The sequence below is a fragment of the Ahaetulla prasina genome, chromosome 7, assembly GCF_028640845.1.
Source record: "Ahaetulla prasina isolate Xishuangbanna chromosome 7, ASM2864084v1, whole genome shotgun sequence".
Taxonomy (NCBI): domain Eukaryota; kingdom Metazoa; phylum Chordata; class Lepidosauria; order Squamata; family Colubridae; genus Ahaetulla; species Ahaetulla prasina.
Genome location: NC_080545.1, coordinates 81,576,182 through 81,603,175, shown reverse-complemented (window position 1 = coordinate 81,603,175; position 26,994 = coordinate 81,576,182). Strand labels below are relative to the sequence as shown.

The following is a 26,994-nucleotide window of genomic DNA, read 5'->3' as shown; positions in this document are numbered from 1 at the left end:
ACACTTAATGATAATCATAGGGTACAAATAAGCAATCAGGAACAATCAATATCAATATAAATCATAAGGATTACCAGCAACAAAGTTACAGCCATACAGCCATAAATGGAAAGAGATTGGTGATGGGAACAATGAGAAGATTAATAGTAGTGCAGATTTAGTAAATAATTTGACAGTGTTGAGGGAATTATTTGTTTAGCAGAGTGATGGCCTTCGGAAAAAAACTGTTCTTGTGTCTAGTTGTTCTGGTGTGCAATGCTCTATAGCGTCATTTTGAGGGTAGGAGTTGGAACAGTTTATGTCCAGGATGTGAGGGATCTGTAAATATTTTTACGGCCCTCTTCTTGATTCGTGCAGTATACAGGTCCTCAATGGAAGGCAGGTTGGTAGCAATTATTATGTCAATCACACAGACTGGTGTAAAGTGCTGTGGGGTGGTATATAAGCCTAAATGCTATTGCTAGGTTTCACACTGTATTCAAACATATTTTTAATTAAAAAACCACTCCCCTTTTTAAAACAATATATGTCTAAACTTTTTTTTCTATCTGCCAAGTTAGTGCTTTTTCATACGTATAGCTAGCATAGTATCTTGCCTTCTTTGTTTGATATAATACATTTTGTGCACATGCATAAACATTTCAAAAAACAATCATTCTGCTTTTCATTACTTGACCTGTGGTGAAATCATCATATTTTATGCTCAAACGAACACATTATTTCAAATGACTGCAAATGCACATCAATTTGCAATGCTATCCATCCCAGTATCTGAAATGATTAATATAAGCTAGTCTGCAGGTTGTGTAAATCTAATGTATTTTTAAAAATATACATGATTGGCTATGTCACAGCATTAACCGTTTTTATTAACTACAGAATAAAGTGGAAAAAAGTTCCTATTGTTAATTTCATTACCCAAGAGTCATTTTATTTTATAAAAACTATAGATACAGTTATACATAGGAAGAAAGCATTTATATACTCTGTATTCTAAATTAATTATTTCATTAATAAAGAAAACTGGGCCTTAACTCTGGCGGACTCATGGAGTTCAGGAGAATGCCCAAAGTGTATGCCAACTCTGTCCAAGGGAATACATACTCAGTCAAGAGTCAAATATGACATTTCAGAGGGTCTCTGGTGGCTCAACAGACTAATGCACTCTGTTATTAACAGCAGCTGCTTGCAATTACTGCAGGTTCAAGTCCCACCAGGCCCAAGGTTGACTCAGCCTTCCATCCTTTATAAGGTAGGTAAAATGAGGACCCAGATTGTTGGGGGCAATAAGTTGACTTTGTATATAATATACAAATGGATGAAGACTATTGCTTGACATAGTGTAAGCCACCCTGAGTCTTCGGAGAAGGGCGGGATATAAATACAAATTTTAAAAAAAAATTCTCTGGATCCAGGTAGCCAACACCCTTAAGGCACTCCATCTTGCCAACAGAATGGGTTCCTCTCCATCCAGACCTGCATAATCTCCAGCTCTGGGCAAACACCCAAAGGCATCACCTGCACAGGCAGGGATGATGTATAACTTACATTATCATCAACATACTGATGATATCACACCCATGCCACCAAATGCCTGGCTCAGTGCTTTCATTTAGATGTTAAAGGTAACTGCTGGGAGATCCAAATTCTGAGCCAATCCACACAACAGAGATCTAAAGGTGGCCCTTTCCAGAAGTGGGCTTCGCATAATTTAACAACTGGTTCGCCTAGTGCAGAACCGAAAATGTGAGCTTGCATGCGCGCCTTCCACGTCTTCCAGCACACCTTCTCGGGCAGCTGTGGTGAGTAGAGTGGGTGAGGTGTAGAAATCAACTGGGCTATGTGGGCGGGACGAGCAAGCCAGAGAGTGAGATATATAGGACGGGATAGCACCGGAGTAGGTGGGCGGGCCCAGCAGGTGGTCAGAAGTACCAGCTCACCTGAACCAGCCTGAATTGGCAGCAGCCCACCTCTGGCCCTGTCCCACTCTCTTACCAACATTAATGGAAATCAGCCACTGAAGAAAACTACTGTATATACTGTCCCACATCAACCCCAAACTGGTCCAGGTACCAGGTGTAGTTGATGGTACTGAAAGTCATTGAGTGCATCATCTCCATCTCAAGTCCTTCAGAGCTTGTCCACAAGTATGCTCAATGCAGCCTCAATCAAGACTGAAATGGGTCCAGATAATGTGGTTTCTCTGGTTTGGATTTAGTCTGTGAACTCTATTATGTGAACTCAGATACTGGTTTGCAGATGATAGTTCAAGCTTAATCTGTTGTACAAACTCAGATAATCATGCATGATGACTGAACTAACCCATGATTTGCTTAATGCGTGAGCCAATCAATCACTATCATAGTATGTAAAGATAAAATGACTATTATTTAATTACGGTAACTAAACTACAGTTGTCCATATTTGAATGACACATGGCACGGATGACATTTTGAAAGTCTGCAAAAACAGAAACTTAATATAGAAAGAGAAATATCTAGGGAAAGAAATCAAAGTCCATTTTTGTCTGGCTTCTAACAAAACAAATGGCATTTTGCAAAAAGTGAGCAACAGGTTGTATTTCTCTAATGTATTTCAATAAATATAAAAACCATAAACTATTATGGTTTGGAATGAAATAAAGTTAGCATATTACTGTTATGGATAATATCCAAAAATCAAAGGCTGCCAAGAACATCTTCTAAACTGAATTCTAGTTATGTTGTCAAATATTTATTTTCACAGGTCCCTGAAAGTATCATCAATCTATTTTAATGTATCTTTTAAGATGCCATCCTTATAAATATTTCATTTTGATTTCCTCTGTAAAATCCTTCTGCACAAATTACTAATTCTTTTTAACTATGATTCTGGACCTATCCCTGATGCCTTCTTCTATTTGGGTCACATGTTCTCCCTTCACCCCATCTCTCCTCGCCATGTTTCAATGGCCAGGAGAAGTTAGGATATTTTTAATGTCAATTATGGGTTTTTGTTAAAAGGAATGTTTTCTTCATGTGTACCTATATCTGCTGCCATCTATATACTACAACAACTCTGGTTCCCATAACTTTTAATTGGATGAAATAGTACATCATAGGGAAGCGTTTTTTGAACTAAAGTACTTCAAATGGGCTAACTTACAGAATGTGTCCAAACTCCAGAACCCATATTTCCCCTGGATTCCCATGGAATTGAAATTTGGCAAATTTTATAAAACACTGTATGACTTAAAACATTTTCTGTGCAAATGATTGTGTTCTACAGTTCAACATAGCTGAGTTTCAAGGCAGATACATCTTTTTCTCCAGTGAAGGCAGAACATTAGAAGTTCTGTCATTGTTGAGGACACTGAGGAATCAGATACGGAAATATCTCTGAAAAGATGATCCGATTGGTCATGGATTAACAATTGCATGTATCCCATTCAAAATATGGGAGAATAACATCAGAGGCATCAGGGTGAGGAAACTTGATTTTATGGCAAGAATCACGTATCTGGAATATTTGCAAACGTCCGCACACTTGCGTTAAGAATGAATAATTGAATTTTGCACAATTTCTATTAATATGCAGATAAAACATGATGGGGTAAGAAATAACATGTAAGGAGAGACCTTGAACTACCATATTTTTCAGAGTATCCGACACTCCAGAGTATAAGACGCACATAGTTTTTGGGGAGGAAAACAAGAAAAAAAATTCTGCCTCTATCTACCAGCATCTATCGGTATTCATCTGGCTAGCATCCTTGCAGCAAACAGCCTGGTGAGCTTCAGCACATTATCACAGCCTGATTCAGTACAAGCAGCTGATTGGCGGGTGAAGAGGCCTCACGTTCAGCACAAGCTGTTCCAGGCTGAGGGATCACCATAGCCCATTGCCGCTTCCACACATCACGTTTTTGGCCTCCGTCTGTTGCATTTTTGGCCTCTGTGCATCACATTTTCAGCCTCCACATGCTCCATTGTAGACCCGTTTTAGACCCGTTCCAGGCTGCCAGGATCACCACAGTACATCACTGCCAATCGCTGCCTCCGTGCGTTGCATTTTTGGCGACCGTGTGTTGCATTTTTGATCAATCCCCGCTGCCTGGAACCGGCCAAAAACACAACGCACGGAGGCGGTAATTGGTGGCAATGTGCTGTGGCGATCCCTACAGCCTGGAACAGATCTAAAACAAGGTGTGCAGAGCCCAAAAATGCGATGCGTGTAGGCTGAAAACATGACGCGCAAAGGCGGCGATCAGCGGCATGTGGACGCCGAAAACACGACACACGGAGACCAAAAATGGCTGAAGGGTGGAGGCCAGTGGGTGGGCGGGGCTTTGGCAACATTCGCTGTATAAGATGCACAGACATTTCCACCCACTTTTTGGGGGGGGTGCGTCTTATACTCCAAAAAATACAGTATATTCTTCTATAATATCTTGTTTCTACTCTTGGTTTGAATAGTGTGTGTGTAAATTTCAACCTCTCCACTGTATGCAATACTCACAAAAGTTATGAGCTTTTCTCATATTTGAAAATAGAATTTTTTATTAACACAACTGAACCACAATAAACTGGGTAACATCTCAAACAATGGAAAATCTTTGCAGTAAGTGCCCCAGGGCCATTTATAATTGAAACTAGTTTTCTACATTCCAAACAAACCCTCTCTCTTTATGCCATTTTTACCTCCCTTCCAGCGATATTTGTGTATAATTTGAACACCAAGAATTTCAACAGTCAAAAAGATCAGAAATTCCAAAGAATAATATTTCCACTAGATAACAAATTAATTTCCAAAAATTTAAAACTTTGTATCTGACATATTAACAAAAGAATACAGAAGCTTTTAAATTCAGCCTTCAACCCAGTCCTCATAATATCAATTTCCTGACATTACAAATTGGGGAATTGGTATAAAAAGCATCAAAAATTATCATTATGATCCATACAAAAAAACCACAAGCATCCATTGCAAACTGATTATTCCACATTTGATCTGCAGAATGAACATTGCTGCCTACAAGAGCTGAATCACATAAAATTTGGATGATTTTCTCCTAAGTGCCTGCTTAAAATCAAGGAGAATCTAATTTTAAAACAGAATTAGCAATGTCAATAGCATACAACAATCATTCTCATTAGTTTATCATCTATACATTATAATCAAATTACACATACAAAAGAAAAAGGAAATTAAGATCTGGTAAAATTACAAATTTCTATTCTTTTGCCTTGTGTGTTTGCCTTGTATGTACCGGTCAAGAAATTGAAAGGAAATTGGGTGGTTATTTTTTCCAGATTAAGGCCATTCTAATGCACCTTTATACTTGTGAGCAGTAATTATATTCTAGTGCAAAGATAAGTAATCTCTTTGCACTCACACAAAGTGAGGTACTGGAATTATGAGTTCCCAGGCAGTAGGATTCAGGGTTTATTTTTCCCATTTGGGGAAATATTTGTATAGGTGGGTTTTTAAGTGCATAAAACCAACTGGCCTAACTATAAATTGTTAAATATCAATTTTTTTTCATTTCACAACAAAAATCAACTAACATTTTTTTGCTCCATAAGATGCTCTGGACCATAAACACCAAGCTTTTGGGCAGGAAAACAAGAAAACAAAAATCTGCCTTTGCCTCCCAGCCCCAGCATGTGGCTTGTCAGGGCTCTGCTCCTTGCGCCCACCACCAGTCAGCTGAGCAACAGCTGGATCCCGGCCTCCTGTAGCCCGACCAATCAGCGAGCTGGCCGACCAGAAACAGTGCTATTGCTACCTCCTCTATGTCTGCTATGTCTGCCAGGGAACGCTGGAGCTTTCGCCAGCATTCCCCGGCTATTGCCGCCACTTGCCACCATTGCCTATTGGCGACTGGATTAGCCTCCTGGAATACCACCGATCAGCTGTTCCAGGTGGCGGAGATTGCCGCAGCCTATCAACGCTGCTCGCTGCCTATTGCCGCCACTCACCACCTATCGGTGGTTGGATCGACCTCTTGGAATACCGCCAAGCTGCTGTTCCAACCAGCAGGGATTGCTAGTGCCTATTGCCACTGCTGCCGTTCACCAGCGAATGGGAGCAACAGGCAGCAGCGGCAATCCCTGCCACCTGGAACAGCTCATTGGCGATATTCTGGGAGGCTGATCCAACTGCCAATAGGCAGCAGCAAAGACCGGCAGCGACAGGCAGCAATAGGAAATATTCATTCCATAAGGCACACAGACATTTCCACCCACTTTTTGGAGGGGGAAAGTGCATCTTATACTGCAAAAAATACAGTATTTGCCTCTAAATTCTGATGTTGAAATTTTAAAGGTCATAGAAAGGGAGCTAAAAATCATATGTGGCCTTGAAGGCAAGTATGAACTTCTGATTACACTCATTTACATACCTCTAGGAATAAACCTTACCAAACTCAGAGATTTACTTCTGAGATAATGCACACAGTAATCTTAACTACTGAGTCAAAGAATGCTGATTCTTTCAGAAATCAGAAGATTGTTGGGGTTTTGTTTTTTTGTTTTCATAAAAGGTAGAGTTCTATAATTCTGTATTTCATACCGCCTTATATATTTCATGGCTAAGGTGTCCAATAAATGTACATATGTAACAGAAACTCAATAATGATGTTCTTTTAAGAAGTGTCTGGAGGGGGAATTAAAGTGGAAAAATAGTGGAAAGCTATTCCCCCTGCCACATTTCCATGGTCCCTTTCCAAAACTCTTCTATCTTATTCTTTCAATTGGTAGCCTCTAGACATGCTTAAGACCACAACTTTTGGAAAATTCAACTAGTTACTTCTAGTTAAGAGATTGAAAGAAACAATGCAGTAGATCAGTGCCTTCAGAATAGCACCTTAAACATACGGTGAACTGTGGAAGTTGTTGTCTCAATAGATCTGGAAGACACCATGATAAACTTTGTTACAACCTTAGTACTTGACAGCTTCATCACTACTGGACCAACATCTACTAAAAACAGATTCAAGGCGATGTTCAATGCAGGACTGTAGGACTACCGTGTTTCCCCGAAAATAAGATCTCCCCGAAAATAAACCTTCCCCCAAAAATAAGCCCTCCCCAAAAATATTTAAACGCATGCGCAGCCAGTCCCCAACATTTCCTCTGGTTAGGGTTAGGGAGACAGAGCTGGAAATCAGGTAAGATGGCAAGGGGATCCCCATCTTCCTCCACATGCCCCAAAATAATAAGACCTCCCTGAAAATAAGGCCAAGCGCTTTTTTCGGGATTCAAAAAATATAAGAAAGGGTCTTATTTTCGGGGAAACACGTTAGACTATAGAGCTCTAGCTCTTACAATAATGTGTCTCAACTTCTCAGGTTAGAATCATTACTCCTGATTTGATCATAACTGTAATGTATCTTTAAATATTTTGGCGGGAAACAAGCACGTTGCTGATTGGTTGAAGCCGCCGGTTAGACTGTATATAAGGAGAGGTTTTTTCCCCAGCCCGGTCGCTGGGTTCACCATATATTAAAGAGCTGTTGTCACTACCCTGGTCTCCAGCCTCGTTACTTCCCGAACTTAACACTGGCGACGAGGATGGGATCTCGAGGCTAAGAGCACCAGGAACGAGCTGAACACGCGAAAGAACCGAACCCAGCAAACTCAGGGCAGAAACGCAGCGATGGCCAGCTACACTCCGCCCGCGCCGTTTGACCCATCCAGGGAGAAATGGGGAACGTACATGACCCGTTTCGAGAGTTTCCTCGAGGCAAACGAACTGCAAGGAGTTCCAGACAACCGCAAAAGGGCGTATTTCCTGAGCCACTGCGGTCCCGAGGTCATCGACATCGCGGAAGCCCTGGCAGAGCCAACGCCGGTACAATCGGTATCGTGGCAAACTCTGCAAAATCTATTGAAGAACCATTTCGCGCCAACACCGTCCAAATATGTACGGCGTTTTGAATTTGGAGAGCGCAGACAGCAAGAGGGCGAATCCATCAGCGATTACATGGCCGCCCTGAGAAAAGCCTCCAAGGATTGTGGGTACCGAGACTTGGATGAGGAGCTGTTAGAGCAACTCATCCGTGGGGTCAGAGACATTCGTTTGCGGAGGCGGCTGCTATCAAAAAGCAATCTAACGCTGGCAAACGCTCTGGACGAAGCCAGAGCTCATGAGATGTCCACCCAAGCGGCGGAAACCCTACAAAAGCCACTCACGCCAACGGCGAGCGCGAAATCAACCCCGGTCCACAACGAAGAAATCCAGACCGAATCAGATGGCGAGGATGAGGAAGGAGTTTGCCTCACCGAGAGAAGGGGCAAAGAAGACCGGGACGAATGCGGAAGTTGCGGAGGGAAACACCAGCGTCAACGATGCAAGTTCAAGGACGCTACGTGTCGGCGGTGCGAGAAGAAGGGGCACCTGGCTCAAGTCTGTCGAGCACCCCAACCTTCCCGCCGAAAATTCAAACCAACCAATCAGAGCGCGGGATCGGCTAGGCGACCCGTGATTGGTCAAAACAAAAAGGGCGCGAATTCAAATCGAACGACCGTGATAATAGGCCGAGCAGCAACCCGTGTCGAGAAGAAAATCTTCACAAAACCGAAAATCGAAGGAGTGCCGTGCCGCCTAGAAGTGGACACAGGGTCAGCGATCACAATCATGTCTTGGGACACTTTTGCGAAAGCGTTGCCGAAAATCGCTAAACGCAAACTGCAAACACAGCGGCTAAGAGTTCACGACTACCAAGGGAATCGCATCCCTGTTCGAGGGACCACCTCCGTCCGCGTCGAGTACGGACCACACAAGAAGACCCTGCCCATCACGATAGTCGAAGGGACCCTGCCAAGTTTGTTGGGACTAGACTGGTTCCGTGCATTGGGCATGGGAGTGACTGGCATCTACAGAAGTGACTTTAACCTAAAAGACACACTCATGGACGAATTCGAAGATGTGTTCAAGGACTGCCTGGGCAAGTACAAGGGGACCCCTATTTCCTTCAATTTAGACCCCCAGGTAGCCCCCATACGGTTAAAAGCAAGGAGGGTCCCTTTTGCCCTTAAACCCAAGATTGACAGGGAGATAGACAAGCTCATCAGTCAGGGGATACTGGTGCCAGTCGATCATGCAAAGTGGGAGACGCCAATCGTCACCCCAGTGAAACCAGATGGGTCAGTTAGAATCTGCGCTGATTACAAGGCAACGTTAAACAAAGCCTTGCAAAAAAGCGCTTACCCGGTCCCCGTGGTGCAACACTTGCTGCACTCGCTGGGGCAAGGGCACGTTTTTGCCAAATTAGATTTGGCCCAAGCCTATCAACAACTACCCGTAGACGCCAACACAGCCGAAGCCCAGACAATTGTGACTCACAGAGGTGCTTTCAAGTGTACCCGGTTACAGTTTGGGGTGAGTGTGGCTCCTGGTCTATTTCAAAATTTAATGGAGCGACTTCTGCAAGGGCTCCCGGGGGTAGTCCCCTATTTCGATGATGTATTGGTATCAGCCGAAAATTTAGAAGAATTGGGGGAACGTTTGAGAAAAGTTCTGGGCATTTTCCGGTCAGCCGGTCTAAAGGTTAAAGTGAACAAGTGCCAAATAGGGGTAGAATCCGTAGAGTTCTTGGGCTACAGAATAGACAAGGAGGGAATCCACCCCACTGAGAGCAAGGTCAAGGCTATAAGAAAGGCTCCAGCGCCCAAAAACAAAACAGAGCTACAGGCATTCCTGGGTCTAGTGAACTTTTACGCGGTCTTTTTGAAAAATAAGGCAACCGTTGCCGAGCCGCTACATAAGTTACTGGGAAAAAATACTGCTTGGTCTTGGGGAAAGACGGAAGCTAGGGCTTTCGAAGCAGTAAAAAACCTACTCTCGAGCGATAGCTTACTGATTCAGTATCATAGCAAAATGCCATTGGTATTAGTTTGCGACGCTTCCCCTTACGGAGTGGGGGCTGTGCTCAGCCACAGGCTTCCAAATGGCACAGAAGCCCCAATAGCATTCTACTCCAGAACGATGTCCTCGACAGAGAGGAACTATAGCCAGTTAGATAAGGAAGCTCTAGCTATAGTGTCAGGGGTAAAAAAGTTTCACGAATACGTTTTTGGTAGAGACTTTGAAATTGTTACAGACCATAGACCACTGTTAGGGTTACTGGCTGGCGACCGCCCAACGCCTGTGGCACTTTCGCCCCGATTGACCCGATGGACTATTTTTTTGGCTGCCTACTCCTACAAACTACGGCATCGACCAGGAAAAGAGTTGGGGCATGCGGACGCATTAAGCAGATGCCCACTACCAGGGGCGATCGAGGACCCCACTCCGGGGACGCCCATCCTGTTAATTGACTCTCTGGACTCTGGCCCAGTCACGTCTAAGGAGGTGGCTCGGGCGTCATACCGGGACATTATTTTGAGAACTGTACTTGGTTGGGTACAAAGAGGGTGGCCCGCTGCGCCGGGCGAGCGTTTTAAAGAATTTGTAAAGAAACGTGGGGAACTTTCGGCTCAAGGGGGGTGCCTGCTCTGGGGGGATCGAGTGGTGATCCCAGAGAAATTGAGGAAAAGGGTATTGGATCTCCTCCACGAGGGTCACCCAGGGATCGTAAGGATGAAGGGTCTAGCGAGAAGCTATGTGTGGTGGCCCTTAATGGACTCGGAAATTGCTGAGAGGGTAGGGAAATGCCAAGCCTGCCAAGAGTCCAGACCGCTACCCCCAACGGCCCCGGTTCGGGAATGGGAGAGACCCCAAGGGCCCTGGTCGAGAATCCACATTGATTTTGCCGGCCCCTTCCACGGCCAAACCTTCCTGGTAGTAGTCGATGCCTACTCCAAATGGCTGGAAATCATTCTCATGAGATCCATGACAGCCGAGGCCGTGATCTCAGTCCTACGGCACCTATTTGTAACCCATGGGTTGCCCGACACACTAGTTTCCGATAACGGCCCGCAATTCACGGCAACCCAGTTTGAGGAGTACTTGGCAGAAGAGGGCATCCGACATGCCCTCTCGGCGCCTTTCCACCCTGCTACGAATGGCCTTGCAGGCGTTTCGTCCGAGCGCAAAGAGGCATTGTCCAGAATCAAGCCAGGCGACTGGCAAACAAAAATCGACGTTTTCCTGGCCGTCCAACATAGAACCCCTGTGTCACAACCGCAGAAGCCCCAATAGCCTTCTACTCCAGAACGATGTCCTCGACAGAGAGGAACTATAGCCAGTTAGATAAGGAAGCTCTAGCTATAGTGTCAGGGGTAAAAAAGTTTCACGAATACGTTTTTGGTAGAGACTTTGAAATTGTTACAGACCATAGACCACTGTTAGGGTTACTGGCTGGCGACCGCCCAGCGCCTGTGGCACTTTCGCCCCGATTGACCCGATGGACTATTTTTTTGGCTGCCTACTCCTACAAACTACGGCATCGACCAGGAAAAGAGTTGGGGCATGCGGACGCATTAAGCAGATGCCCACTACCAGGGGCGATCAAGGACCCCACTCCGGGGACGCCCATCCTGTTAATTGACTCTCTGGACTCTGGCCCAGTCACGTCTAAGGAGGTGGCTCGGGCGTCATACCGGGACATTATTTTGAGAACTGTACTTGGTTGGGTACAAAGAGGGTGGCCCGCTGCGCCGGGTGGCGTTTTAAAGAATTTGTAAAGCGTGGGAACTTTCGGCTCAAGGGGTGCCTGCTCTGGGGGATCAGTGGTGATCCCAGAGAAATTGAGGAAAAGGGTGTTGGATCTCCTCCACGAGGGTCACCCAGGGATCGTAAGGATGAAGGGTCTAGCGAGAAGCTATGTGTGGTGGCCCTTAATGGACTCGGAAATTGCTGAAAGGGTAGGGAAATGCCAGGCCTGCCAAGAGTCCAGACCGCTACCCGCAACGGCCCCGGTTCGGGAATGGGAGAGACCCCAAGGGCCCTGGTCGAGAATCCACATTGATTTTGCCGGCCCCTTCCACGGCCAAACCTTCCTGGTAGTAGTCGATGCCTACTCCAAATGGCTGGAAATCATTCTCATGAGATCCATGACAGCCGAGGCCGTGATCTCAGTCCTACGGCACCTATTTGTAACCCATGGGTTGCCCGACACACTAGTTTCCGATAACGGCCCGCAATTCACGGCAACCCAGTTTGAGGAGTACTTGGCAGAAGAGGGCATCCGACATGCCCTCTCGGCGCCTTTCCACCCTGCTACGAATGGCCTTGCAGAGCGTTTCGTCCGAAGCGCAAAAGAGGCATTGTCCAGAATCAAGCCAGGCGACTGGCAAACAAAAATCGACGTTTTCCTGGCCGTCCAACATAGAACCCCCTGTGTCACAACCGGCAGAAGCCCAGCAGAATTATTAATGGGCCGAAAGCTCAGGTGCCCCTTAGACCGTTTAAATCCAAACTATACACCGGAGGGTTACAAGGGGGGACTTGAAAAAACAAGAGGGTTGGAAATAGGCGACCAAGTATGGGCCCACAACTATGGTGAAGGCCCAATCTGGGTAGCAGGACAAATCCTAACCATAACAGGTCCAAAATCATACTTGGTGGAGTTAAAAGACGGCCGAGTATGGAGGCGCCACATAGACCAAATCTGACATAGCCGAACAATCCGAACTAAACGAAACAGGTCCTGACTATACAATGTTTGAATCCACAGCTGACTCAAACCCGGGAAAATCGCAGGACTTATCTGAGTTCCCGGAGGTCCAGCGACGCCAACAGGTTCCATTAGAAAACAGCAGGGACGACTCTGCAAATAATCCAGGGCCGGATGGCCTAGAGGAGGAGCTGAGAGGAGCAAACAGCCCCTCCGGTCAGCTCAACCCACTCCCAGGGAATGAACTGCGCAGGTCCGAAAGAGTCAGGAGACGCCCAGTCTATTTGCGTGATTACGTTGAAAAATAATATGTAAATATCATGTAAATAGGGGTAAAGTGTTTTCTGGGAGGGAAGGAGTGTAATGTATCTTTAAATATTTTGGCGGGAAACAAGCACGTTGCTGATTGGTTGAAGCCGCCGGTTAGACTGTATATAAGGAGAGGTTTTTTCCCCAGCCCGGTCGCTGGGTTCACCATATATTAAAGAGCTGTTGTCACTACCCTGGTCTCCAGCCTCGTTACTTCCCGAACTTAACAATAACAATGTACACCTTTCTGAACATGAGCAACAATTCATGAATGTAGTCAAGTTCTCTACTTCTCCAGTTTCTGAAGACCAAGTACTTTCTCATATAATGCTCTCCATGCCAAAAGCATCCAATAATATATTCATGTAACACAGTACAGCCAAGGTAGTAGCTAGGTTGAAGCCCCAGCAGCTTATATCTGAAAGCATCCACAACACATAAAAAGCAATAAATTACATTTTGGCACCATCTAGCATTCTCTAGATGTCTTTAGACTTAGTGAAAATGCATTAGTATTAGTAGGATTAGCAGGATAAGAATTCATTTTCTCCTGATTGCTAGACTTTTAAACACACCATTATACTAGCTCTCAGAATCCAATAATACCCAACATTAAATACGATGGGCACTAAATTCATCCTATCTGGATGATCCCATGTTGGGAACACTTATACCAATACTTATAGGCACAGTAGAATAAACATTTGGTCTCGGGGTCCTTCATTTTATTGTAGTCTTCCTTACTGCAACCTCTTTTCAATGAATTGAACTCTAATTCTCATGGAAAAAGTTGCTGATTGGAAATCAAAGCATTTATCTTTGGCTTTGTGTTATAGGACTCCAAGCCCTACAGCTTATAAATCATAGGTTATGGTTTAGCCTGTCATTTGAACCCCGATAATTCCGGTTTTATTCAGCAAACTTTGGTAACTGCAATATACTTAGCAAACCATGATTAATTGAACAGTTTAATACACTCCATCTACAACTTCCTTCTTCTCCATTTTGATAAATTGAATTTTAACTGAATTTTAAATTTATGGCCTTTATTGTTTTAATGTTTTTATGGCATTATTATTGAATGACGAAGCCACCTAGAGTCACCTAGACGGGATGGGCAGCATAGAAATGTAATAAATAAATAAAAACTGGGTCAACCAACCTAGAATTTATCACCCTGTTGCAGTATAATACGAAAAAGTCTGGAATTAGATGGTAAAATGATCCACTAGATTCAAGAGACCATTGACTGCACTTTGTTTTATTTTTATTCAAACAAGCTGCATTATATGGGATTCAATGTTGATTTTATGTAATGCAACACAAATAATAATGCTAATACAAAATGCATCGGATTCCCTTTTTCTTGGTTGCAGGAGAAAAGTTCTAGCATTTTAGATATTGCTGCAAAATTGACTCATTTGGCTGACCTATCAGTTGGCTACATATCTCACTGCAGTTTTAACATTAAAGGTGATTTCAAGTGGGAATAAAAACACAGTAGCCAGAAGTTTAGAAGTGTTCGGATATAACTCCCCAAATTTCCAAGCGTGTTGAAAATGTTGGGAATTATAATCCAGCACATCAGGATGGTAAAAATACCTTTTTGCCCATCTAAATACCTTTTGCCAAAATAAATTGACAAAATTAAGTGCACTATCATAATTCCTACATCCCCTTCGATTTAAAATATTTGCTACTTTAAATGGTAGTCTTTTTGTAAAGGTACTCCTCAACTTACAACAGTTCACTTAGTGGCCAAAGTTACGACGGCACTAAAAAAAGTGACTTATGGCCATTTTTCACACTTACGACCACTGCAGCATCTCCATGGTCACGTGATTTACATTTATGATGGTTGCAGTGTCCCGTGGTCATGTGTTTTCCTTTTGTGGCCTTCTGACAAGCAAAGTCAATGGGGAAACCAGATTGACTTTGGTGATTCACTTAACAAATTTCTCACTTAGCAACATTAACTTTGGGTTCAATTGTGGTCATAAATTGAGGGCTACCTGAATTTGTCATCCTTATCACCTCTTTGGCATAATGTATGCAGCCGAATTTCTTTTATAGTAAATATATTTATTAATTTTTAGTTAACAAAGCATAGGATTAACAGAAATTAACCATACATTTCCTCCCGCTTATTCTGTCTTCATTTCCTTCAATTTAAATAGCCCAGCTACTCGTTTAAATAGTGATCATCAGATATTTGCATTTTCAGTGGTCAATAATAAAACCATCATTGTAATAAAGGTGTAATAAATATATATATGGAAATGAAGCAGAGTACTTTAGAGTCTTTAAGTTTTTGCAAACTGCTATACCCCTTGATAACTATACCCATAATCTCAAATCACAGAATTATACATCAAACCCAAAGGATATCAGTGTCGACCTTTTAAAAAACAAAAGATCCTGTCATTAACAAAAGCCGATATTCATTTCTGTATTCCATTCTAAATTCCCTGTTGCAGTATACCAATATCAGAAGGGGTAGGAAACAAACAAGTGTGCGCTTAAATCTCAGCCTCCCAATTACACTTTTCTACCAATTAATCAACCAAAGCTTTTATTATTTATTCCAAAATTGATATCCTGCCAACCAGCTAAGAATGGCCTTCATGAAAGCTATCAATCCACTCAAAGCACTGAAGCAGGTCCATTTTAAGGCTTTATGTAAACAGGAAGCAAAACCAAAGCATTCTTAAAAGGCAACTATTTCATTGATTATTCTAGCAATTAAAGTTTGCCATCAAGAATTATAAAACTAAATACCATTCAGCTCCATATCCCCTAGGATTGCAGCTTCAATCAATCAATCAATTAATCAACCAATCAATGTCCACACCATGCAAAACAGGCCATGCATAATGCATTGGACTTTTAAAAAATTCCAAATATAGGGAATTTTGCAATGTTTTCGGGACAGGAGCAATGTTGCAGCAATATGGTATTAATAACTCTTTTCCCGTCCCACTTTCTGCCTTTAAGGGGTTTAAACAAAATAGATAATCGGCCATTATTTAGCACAATCTTGGAGGTTCCAGGACCGTAAAACGAAGCAGGGAACCACATACAGAGAACTTGTTCTCCTTTGGAATACTTATTTACGATTGAAAACAACAGGTGAAACGGTATTTATACAAGTGTTTCTTTCCTAATGTCCCCCAGAAGAGTAAGAACACCCCAATTCCACATCTGTTAAGCTTTGTCTTAGAGAAGGAAGTTGGATAGTGGAAGTGGCAGAAATATACTAAGATTTATTTATGGCCCTCTATTTCACATAGTGATGCTAGGTGGATCCCAACAACCAACAGAAACAACAGCCTTGGCTAGCTGGGGAATTCTAGAAGTTGAAATCCACAAGTCTTAAGAAGTTGCCAAGGTTGGACACCCCTGTTCTAGCCCAATACTTGGGGGGAAAGCCAGGTCTTCACATCCTTCCAGAAGGCTAAAGTAAATAAAGTTAGCTAAAGTAACGGCTAAAGTTCTAAATTCATTAGAAGATCATCACTAATTTTACTTGAGAATTTCTGTTCTTAAGAAAAGGAGGCTAATTCTAGCCTAGTTCTTCTTCAAGAGCCTAATTCATGCCATGTAAATGTTCACAGAAATTAAGTTTTACAGAAGAAACACTGAAGAAACAATGAGATGACACACTGAACGACTGATGTTTTATGTGTGTGTGTATAAAATTATATAAAGAAATTATGTTTTGCTAGACTGTAATATCCAACGGAGGGATGCGGTGGCTCAGTGGCTAAGACACTGAGCTTATTGATTGAAAGGTCGGCAGTTCAGCGGTTCAAATCCCTAGTGCCGCATAATGGGGTGAGCTCCCGTTACTTGTCCCAGCTTCTCCCAACCTAGCAGTCCAAAAGCACGTAAAAAATGCAATTAGAAAAATAGGGACCACCTTTGGTGGGAAGGTAACAGCGTTCTGTGAGCCTTTGGCGTTTAGTCATGCCGGCCACATGACCATGGAGACGTCTTCGGATAGTGCCGGCTCTTCAGCTTTGAAATGGAGATGAGTACCACCCCCTAGAATTGGGAACAACTAGCACATATGTGTGAGGAGAACCTTTACTTTTACCTTTAGACCAGTGGTAGTCAACCTGGTCCCTACCGCCCACTAGTGGGCGTTCCAGTTTCATGGTGGGTGGTACGGGTTTTGTCCAATACTGAAGCACTTTCCTTTTTGTTAATTTAATTGACTTTTTAAAAAAAATTCATAGCATTATTTAAAAACATTTTCATTAGGTTTTCATAATTTATGCTTCTATGTATGCAAAGTATAAATAAAAAGATAGATTTAACTACAGTAAGTTGTTTTATAAAGATTTATTCTGCCAAACTTAGCAAAAGTCCGACATAAAGTATTTGGTAAGTAATTATTATTATATGCTTCAACTTGCTGTAACTCTGCTTTATAAATTTTATAAAGTAAAGTTACTTCCCTACTTTATAAATCACCATTACTGTGGAACCGGTGGGTGGTTAGAAAATTTTACTACTAATAGAGATACAAAAGTGGGCAGTAGGTATAAAAAGGTTGACTACCCCTTGTTTAGACTATAATATCTAAAGCGAGATCTCTAAAGTCAATTCTCAAACAATAGCAGAAAAAGAAGCGCAAGATTAGCTTTAATATCAGCTGTGAAAAAAAGTTAATACCAAAAAATAACTTCAGATCAGGGTTAAGCTATTTGCTCTGGATATTTGCATTCGCCCTTGAGAAGGATGCAAATCTGCTTTTACAGCTCTGAAAACAACAGCATATTCACACTTGAAAGGTAACAGCAAACTCCCAATTAGCATAGCAACATAACTATTGTGCAGCTATTTTTAGAAAGAGGAATTAGAAGTTATTTTAGTTTAAACTCCCCAAAGGTAAGTGCTATGCAAATGAACCTGGGTTCACCTTCAGTTTCAAAGCACCACAAAGCTTCTCATGGAGGAAAAAAAACACATTTATGTAAATGGAAACTATACTGCATTCTATAACTAAATCCAACCTTTAATTTAATGCTTGAAAGTGGAAAAACTACAGGCAAAGTACTATTATCTTGGAAACTAAAGTATATTTCATAAGGAGGACACTTGAAACTAATGTTTATTTTTGTTTGTATCTGTCATACTTTTAAATTCAATAACAAATACTCTGGACAAAGTATAATTTACCTAATTAAGTATTTTCTTATAGAAAAGCAATATTTTTCTGTGAAGTAATGCCTTCAGCCTTATGCTTTCATGGACATCTCCAAGATTCTTTCTTGGCAAGTAATCTGCCTTCGTCTTTTTCCAGGAATTGTTTTCAACATCTCAGTCTAATCCAGAGTCCTTGTGGTCTCCCATCCAAATGCTAACCAGCCTAACTATGGTCATTTCTGAGCCCAGGTCTGTGCAGATGCTACCACCCATTGCAGCAAATTTTTTAAAATATCTTGTCATTAAAAAGGTAAAGGTTCCCCTCGCTCATATGTGCTAGTCGTTCCCGACTCTAGGGGGCAGTGCTCATCTCCGTTTCAAAGCTGAAGAGCCAGCGCTGTCCGAAGATGTCTCCATAGTCATGTGGCCAGCATGACTCAACGCCAAAGGCGCACGGAACGCTGTTACCTTCCCACCAACGGTGGTCCCTATTTTTTCTACTTGTATTTTTACGTGCTTTTGAACTGCTAGGTTGGCAGAAGCTGGGACAAGTAACGGGAGCTCACCCCGTTACACCGCAGCACTAGGGATTTGAACCGCTGAACTGCCGACCTTTCGATCAACAAACTCAGCGTCTTAGCCCCTGAGCCACCGTGTCCCTATCTTGTCATTATTGACCCACCAAAAAAATTCAAGATCTATATTAAGGAAAATATTAAGACAAAGCAAATTATAGGGCTAGAAGGAATCAAGGAAGTCTTCTAGTCCATACCTCTGTGCCCAAGGCAAGAGTCCTCATATCATCTCGGACAAGAGGTTATCCAATCTTTCCTTGAAAATCTTGGACAGTCATTTATCCGAGATAGTATAAGAGGACAGGAGGTTGGACTACAGGACACAAGAGAAGAGAATTATCTGAAGCTCTGAGTTCAACTGTACTCTGATGATAGTACCTAGTTGAGGAATGAAACATCTCCAAGCAACCAAGCTCAGAGAGCACCAAGGACCCCATAGTCACAAGTCATGGACAAGCTACCTCTGTCGTTCTTATCAGATTGGATATTAAGGGGAGAAAAAAATTGGAGAAGTATATTTATCTCACTAAAATAGAAGGGAAAAAAAGGTTTACTAGCCGAGATGCTTAAATTGCATTAGGATACAAACAAAGTTGTAAATCTGAAGGCAACGCTAATATGCATTATCTGTACTTCATTGCAATTCTTGCACTTATCCGAACTCTAGGAGCAGCATTGTCACATAGGCAAGTTCCCCTTTTCAACATATGGGATCATGGTTGGCCAACGTATCCAAGACTACCTTAGTGCTTGCCATACTTCCCAAATTCAAGTCAATCATGCTGTATTCACTTGCCTTGAAGTATGCCCATTCAGTTCCAACATACAGTATAGATATCCTAGACAGTAAGCTCAACAGCTGAAAAAGCAGCAGTTAATTTCTGAAAATATCAAGTAAACAACAACAAAACCCCTTCATTGAATTGATCTTTAATTTCAGAATAGCCTGGAGACTTGTTTAAGAATATATTCTTTCTTTGCTAGGGGGAGTTAAATATGATAACCAAACTATAAACATATAAGGTCTCTGTTTCTAGTCCTCTAAATATTTTATTGCTTACCAAGCACTCAGGTGCTTGTTAAAATAGGATACTGGAATGAATACAAACCCTTTTCAGAATCAGCCCAATATCAAAGATAAAATCTACAATTTTATGTAGCAATAATTAAGCCACTACTAGATTGCTAGTCTTATTTTGAACAGAACAAACTGAAGTTCAAGTATTCATTTCCTCTTTTATCTATTGGTTTGAAACACTGCAGAATTTTCTAAAACAGCAGGACAATTTAAATCCTTTTCCGAGTCAACAAACAGCATTAATTACAGGCTTTTAAAATGGTTTCCTAATTCTTGTACCTTTATCTATTTTTTTAAAGCAGATTTCCCCCTCTTTTCTACAGCTGATTATGCAAAGAGGCTCTGACATTCCTCTAGCTTTAATAGACATAAAAGCAAATTCTCCTGAAATTAGTAAAAATTAGGTGAGCGAGGGCTTTTCTCCCAGCCTGCACAGATGCTTTTTAAGATTGCTGCTGATAGAAAAATTCAGTTTAAAAAAAAAATCAAAGAAAGCATAATAGAGAAATAATTTGAGGTCCAGGCAGCTCTGGAGGAAACAAAGGGAAGAATGAAATAGTCCTGCTGAAAACCAATATACTCTATTTTGGAGAATGCATTTGAAAGTGGGTTTTTTTTTTCTCCTTAGATCATTTATTTTCCTTTATTCAAATATCACAATCTGCTTGCAAAGAGCCCTTTTCCTCCCCATTACAGCTTCTTGTATAGTTCAATGATTATTTTTTCCCCCAGTATGTTTTTGGGACAGCCAGTGGACTGACTGCGTTGCCGTATCAATTAATCCTGGTGCAACATTAATGAACATCTTCTCCTCTGTCCATCACACTCAGAGGTGTTGACAGCACAGCCTAAAACCCTCCCCAAATAAAGCAGCCACTTTCAAAGAGGCGCATTCTGTAGCAACACAGCAGTTACAAAGGTGTTCCTCTCCCCCCCCCCCACCACCCCTTGTTCTTTGGACTTCAGCAAGCCCTCGATTCAACAGGGAGGCCCGGCCGGACAACCGGGGGGGAGGGGGAAGCGTATCAACCTTTCCCAACCCCCAACACCTGGGCCTGACGATCGCAAAGACCACGGGGGTGGGGGGTGAGGGGAAAGCCGATTGTATCCAACCTCTCCGATTAAAAAAAAAAAGACAACTGCATTGAAACATGGTTACTCTTGCCAGTGACACAACCGAACCTGGCTACTGCAGGCATTGGGAGGCATCACGATTTTTGGAAAAACGGGGCGGGGATATGAAGAAGGGGTGGGGAGGGGGGGGCGCGAAAATTAGACCTGAGGGGATAAACATTACGGGGCAACAAGGAGAGGAGTTGCTGCTTCGTAAGAAAAATAATAAATAATAACCCTCCTTTATTCCCTTCCCCACCCCCCATCATCGCCTTCGTTTCTTTTAACGTCTTGGAAGGGAATTAGGAAGGCGGAGAGGGGGACGGAGGTCTCAAGAGGACCGAAAGGCTGGCGCTTGGAGCGGGGAGACGGTGTGGGGGGGGAGTCTCCTCCGAAGTCCCCGTCCCAGTTAATCTCCTCCTGGCAACCTCGGGGAGAGAAAGGAGAAAGCGGCTGCGCGGCAAAGCCCCTCAAGGGAAGGCGCAGCGATGATAAGAGTCCTTTTTTTTCCCCCAGAGGGGCTTCGCCGCCACCTGGGGTTCCCCCCACTTCCCCGCCAACGCCAATCGCGGCGCCCCCCCCCTTCTTGCCAGCAAGGGGGGGGGATCGGTCAAGGACACCCCGATCATCATCTGCCTTCAAAGGGAGGCGGCCACAACACCCCCCGCCGCCTACTCCCCACCCGGGAGACCCCGGCAACAAACTGCCTTTTTTGCGCTCTCGGCACCCCAGCGCGGTGCTGGGGCAGGCGGGGATCCCGGACCGAGGCTCCGCACAAAGGGCAAGCCCGGAGGGGGCCCCCGGGAGACCGATGCCCGGAAAAAGAAAAAAGCAAGCGGGAAGGAGTGAGAAAGAAGGCAGCGCCGACCTACATCAGCGCCACCTTCGGAGCCCCAGCCGAGCCAGGAGGACAGACTGCCCCCGCCGCTATCCCTTTTGTCCTCCACGTCCGTCCTTCTCCTCCACGGGCTTTACCTGCTAATTCATCCGGCTCCAAGCCGCTGTCGGCGTCGATCCCGCACAGCACAAAGTAGTGGGCGAAGCGGCAGGGCGCTGAGCCGGAGCCCGGCCCCGAAGGAGCGCCGCCGCCGCCGCTCATCTCTTCCCGTTTGCCTTCGCTCCCTGGCAGGCGCCCTTAATGCCTCCGCCGCGTTTCTTCCATGGCGCAAGCAGGGCCTCCGGTGGCGGCCTCCCTTGGCCACGGGGCTCACGGCCGGGGCTGCGGCGGCGCGGCTGGCGGCGGCGTCGGTGGTGCGGGCGCCTCTCGGTCAGCTGAGGCTGCAGCGGCGCCCGAAGCCAGGCAAGGCACAGTCCCGCCGCCCCGCCTCCCCCGCTAAGCGCCGCCGCCGCCAATCAGAGCCGCGGGAGGAGAAAGGAGGCCCACCAGCCGCTTCCGCCCCGCCTCTTCGGCGGGACATTTAAATCGCTCTCCGCCCCGGGAAGCGCAGCGCCGGAGTCGAGAGCCGCCGCAAAGCCAGCGGGGAGGTGGCTTTGAAGAACGGCTGACCCCCATCTCAGTTTGAGTTGAGTTGAGTTGAGTTGAGTTGAGTTGAGTTGAGTTGAGTTGGGTAGGGTAGGGTAGGGTAGGGTAGGGTAGGGTAGGGTAGGGTAGGGTAGGGTAGAATAGAGTAGAATAGAATAGAATAGAATAGAATAGAATAGAATAGAATAGAATAGAATTCTTTATTGGCCAAGTGTGAGTGGACACACAAGGAATTTGTCTTTGGTGCATATGTTCTCAGGTGTACATAAAAGGACAAGAATCATAATGTACAACACTTAATGATACTCATAGAGTACAAATAAGCAATCAGGAAACAATCTCAATAATAAATGGTAAGGATACAAGCAACAAAGTTACAGTCATATGCCATGGGGAAACCATCTGGTCTAGAGAATGTAACAGACAAGGGAGTACAAATCTGAATAACAAGCTGTGTAAATCATATCTAAGGCGGTGGTCCTCGCACTTTTCCATTCATCGATCCCCTTCATGAAGTTTCAAATTGTTCCTTGACTCCCAAACAGGTAGTCCTCAATTTACAGCAGTTCATTCAATGACTGTTCAAAGTTACCACCGCACTGAAAAAGGTGACTTAAGGCCGTTGACTCTGTAAACCAGGGGTCTCCAACCTTACTTACTTATATACCACTTCAGAGTGCTTCTAAGCAGTTAACAGCAGGGGTCTCCAACCTTGGCAACTTTAAGACTTGTGGACTTCAACTCCCAGAATTGAAGTCCACAAGTCTTAAAGTTGCCAAGGTTGGAGACCCCTGCTGTTAACTGCTTAGAAGCACTCTGAAGTGGTATATAAGTAAGTGTTATTGCTACTTTTCACATTTACAACCATTGCAGCATCCCCATGGGCATGTGATCAAAATCCAGCTGCTTGGTAACTGGTTCATATTTATGATGGTTGCATTGTTGGGGGGGGGGGTGTCATGGGATCATCTTTTGCGACCTTCTGACAAGCAAAGTCAATGGGGAAGCCAGGTCCACTTAACAACCAACTTACTAATTTAACAACTGCAATAATTCACTTAGCAATTGTGGCAATAAAAGTTGCAAAATGGAGCAAAACTCACATAACAAATGTTTCACTTAGCAACATAAATTTTGTGCTCAATTGTGGTCGTTAAGTTGATGATTACTTGTACTATATGAGAAGGATTTAATACTACTTTAACTGTGTGTGTGTGTGTGTGTGTGTGTGCGTGCATGCACACGCACCTTTGTTTTTGACTCCTGGAGACTGCCTGGAATTCCTTGCTAGTTTTCTTGGCAAGGTTTTTCCCCTATAGTTTGCCATCCTCCTTCCTAGGGCTGATAAAGAGTGAATAGTCCAAGGTCACTCAGGTGGTTTTAGGATTAAGGTGGCGCTGATTTTTATCTTGATGCCTTAACCACTATACCAAACTGGCTGTACTACTTCAATTTATAGTACTATGAATAACTAACACTAATAGTATGGTTGCTTTCATTGGATGCTGACCATCCAATCCTGGGTAACACTATCTCATTGTTAGCCACTCAACAGGGCACTGAGCTCTACAGCAAAAGATTAATTGATCCCAATAGACATCTGTCATTTATTGCCCCCCAGACATTTAACTTGGGGGTTAATATTGATCACTTTGGAGAGCCCTGGCCTAAAGAAATCCAAAAGGTATTAAATGAGGTTTAAATTGTGGCAGAAATGTAAATGTTCACTTATATTAAACTATGTTCCGCATCATCAATGCGCAACAGTCTCTCTCAATCTGATGATCTTCAAACAGGATAAGATTATATATCCCATGCACTGATTATTAGACATCCTTGAGGAAAGAGTTAGTGAGATCTGACACAGAGAAAGCACTGAAGGTAATACTATTTCCTAATCATGCACAATTCGCTACGTTATGTTCACACACAGAGATTGGTTTCACCCATTGCATTTGTCAAAAAGTGGTTTTATAAATCATAGTAGCTCCATTCACACAAGGAGTAAAGCTAAAAGCAGATAAAAGCTTTCCTTAATCTCTGGACTTTTTCCCCCTTCACTAAACCTGGTACGGGTATGACCAGTGTGTGACGCATCTGGCCCGCGGGCTAGAGGAACAGGGGGCCATAGCTCCCATGAACCACAGTCAGCATGATCAACTGCCATGGTACCCGGGAATCAAGGTAGGTGTGGTGCAACGTATCTGGAGAGCACCTTTTGCTAAACGCTGTCTTAATTAAACTAATTCCATATGAACTGGAGAATCCAAGGGAAGAGCAGCCTCTAGTTTTAATTCAAGGCAGAATTAAAAATAGGGAATTTAAAACATGATGATCATTAGGTTTTCTTAAATTGTATCTTTCCATTCCTCAGTGCTCCGGAAGAAAAGGGGAGAACAGGACAAGAACCAAACTGGTTACTCAACTTTTGCTCCATCTGATATCATAAAATCATCTAATATCATAAAATCATCTGCTACAATGTCCTTCCTGTTGAAGACTACTTCAGCTTCAACCACAACAATACACGAGCACACAATAGATTTAAACTTAAAGTGAACCGCTCCAATCTTGATTGTAGAAAATATGACTTCAGTAACAGAGTTGTTAATGCCTGGAATGCACTACCTGACTCTGTGGTCTCTTCCCAAAATCCCCAAAGCTTTAACCAAAGACTATCTACTATTGACCTCACCCCATTCCTAAGAGGTCTGTAAGGGCGTGCATAAGAGCACCAGCGTGCCTACCGTTCCTGTCCTAATGTTCCCTTTGGTTGTATTCAATTCGTATGGTTATTTCATGCTTATACTTATATATATTGTTGTGTTTGACAAATAAATAAAATAAATAAAAATAAAATAAATAAATACTTGCAGTGATCAGTTGCAGAAGAGCTTGGGGGAAGGAGGAAAGGGGGACTTGTCCCAAACAACTCTGGGACTCTAGATGCAGTACTTCTGCCTTAAACAGGTTCGCTTTTAATGTGTTTTGGTGACCTTTGTGGAACTGTTCTGAGCTGTTGTGTTTTCTTACGTTTCCTTAATGTCATCCAAACGTTAAACTAGCAGGATTTAAAAAAAAAAATTGGACACAGCTGGCCCTGCCCTAGATTGCGTGCAGCTTCTGAAATTCATAGTTTCAAATGGTAATAATGTACAGTGCAGTGAGGCATGAAGAGAACAGTTTCAAGAAAAACACTTTTAACCTAGTCACACCTGCCGAGAAAATGCCTTTTACAAGCTCAACTTTGTGGCAGCTGCAATTCTTTCTGCAGAGCAATAGCTGGATGTGGCATGGGCCCATATCTTATTATTCCAGAATGGGTCAACTGCAATCTCTGTTCTCTATTGGGATAATTCTGCAGATAATATGAAATAGGTAGAAAATTCAATTACCCACCAGAACATTTAGCCAGCAAGTCAGGACCCATTGCTGTGTTTCCAGGGACTGATGTGAACCATGGTTTATTGAATTAACTCAGTGACCTGGAAGCACACAACACACTGAACTGCAAATTAATTACATTTCTGAGGTTTGTATCGCACACTAAACCACAAACTTGATTGTCATGCTTTTATCTTGCTGCGAGAGATCAGCTGTGCTAGGCTAAAGGGTCACATTTTGGGAATATGTGCCAGGAGGTCTTCTCAAAATAAGATTAAAAACAAACCAGAGAATATGATTTTAATTAAGCCGCAAACCTCTGCTATTTTAGGAATATTCAGAAACTACATCAGAGGATGGGTAGGAGCAAAGCCAATAACAAGTCCATTTCTCATAGCCAGTGAGCCATGCTTTAATACCAGCATTTACTTCCAGTTTCTGACAAAAAACACACATTGTGGACAATGATTGCCGCATTCGCTTAATGACCATGGGGATTCACTTAATGACCACCATAAAAAGGTAGTAAAACCAAACACAGTTATGTGATCACTTACTTAATGACTCACACAACTTATAACCATAATTCTGGGCTTAATCATGATCACAGGTTGAGGACTACCGTATCTGTAACACAAGTCATTGACTTGATTATGCTGGTTTACCTCATAAATGTCTCAAATGACCCATGAAAAAAGTACCATGATAATTCAAGAAGACCATGGGTCAACTCATAGAACTAGTGCTGTTTATCTATAGTCACCAACCTGCAGGCTACTCCTAAGCTTTGTACTGATCTTCTCTTTGGTGACTCATACTACGGTAAATTCAACGCCTTATTTGAAGGGACAATTCTTAATACAGGTGGCCCTCAACGTATAACCAAAATGAAGTCCAAAATTCATGTGGTTAAGTGAGAAATTTGTTAAGTGAGTTTTGCCCCATTTTATGACTTTTTCCACATTGGTTGAGTGAATCAGTGCAGTTCTTCAATTCGTAACATGTTAAATGAGGTGAATCTGGCTTCCCCATTGTCTTTATTTATTTATTTAGTTAGTTAGTTAGTTTGTCAAACATCTATGAGATAACAGATATAAGTATAAACATGGATATGAACACAGGAAATGGGTACGAATAAATGGGGACAGTAGGACAGGGACGGTAGGCATGCTGGTGCATTTATGCATGCCCCTTAAGGACCTCTTAGGAATGGGGTGAGGTCCACAGTAGACGGTTTAAGATTAAAGTTATGGGGGCTTAAGGATGTAACAACAGAGTCAGGTAGAGCATGGCAGGCATTGACCACTCTGTTGCTAAAGTTATATTTTCTGCAATCGAGTTTGGAGTGGTTTACCTTGAG

General features: G+C 43.2%; 1 protein-coding gene across 4 annotated transcripts in view; it reads right to left on the bottom strand.

Moving 5' to 3' along the window:
* The window catches only part of DENND5B (DENN domain containing 5B), a 142,474-nt gene extending 120,393 nt beyond the window's left edge, over positions 1-22,081 (bottom strand). For 3 of the 4 annotated variants that reach the window (XM_058191074.1, XM_058191079.1, XM_058191076.1), the window contains exon 1: positions 21,743-22,081. In XM_058191074.1, coding sequence (XP_058047057.1) covers positions 21,743-21,866 — 124 coding nt within the window. In that variant the 5' untranslated portion in view covers positions 21,867-22,081. The remainder of the gene's footprint in view (positions 1-21,742) is intronic. The other variant, XM_058191077.1, reaches the window with a different exon arrangement.
* Positions 22,082-26,994: the final 4,913 nt, after the last annotated feature.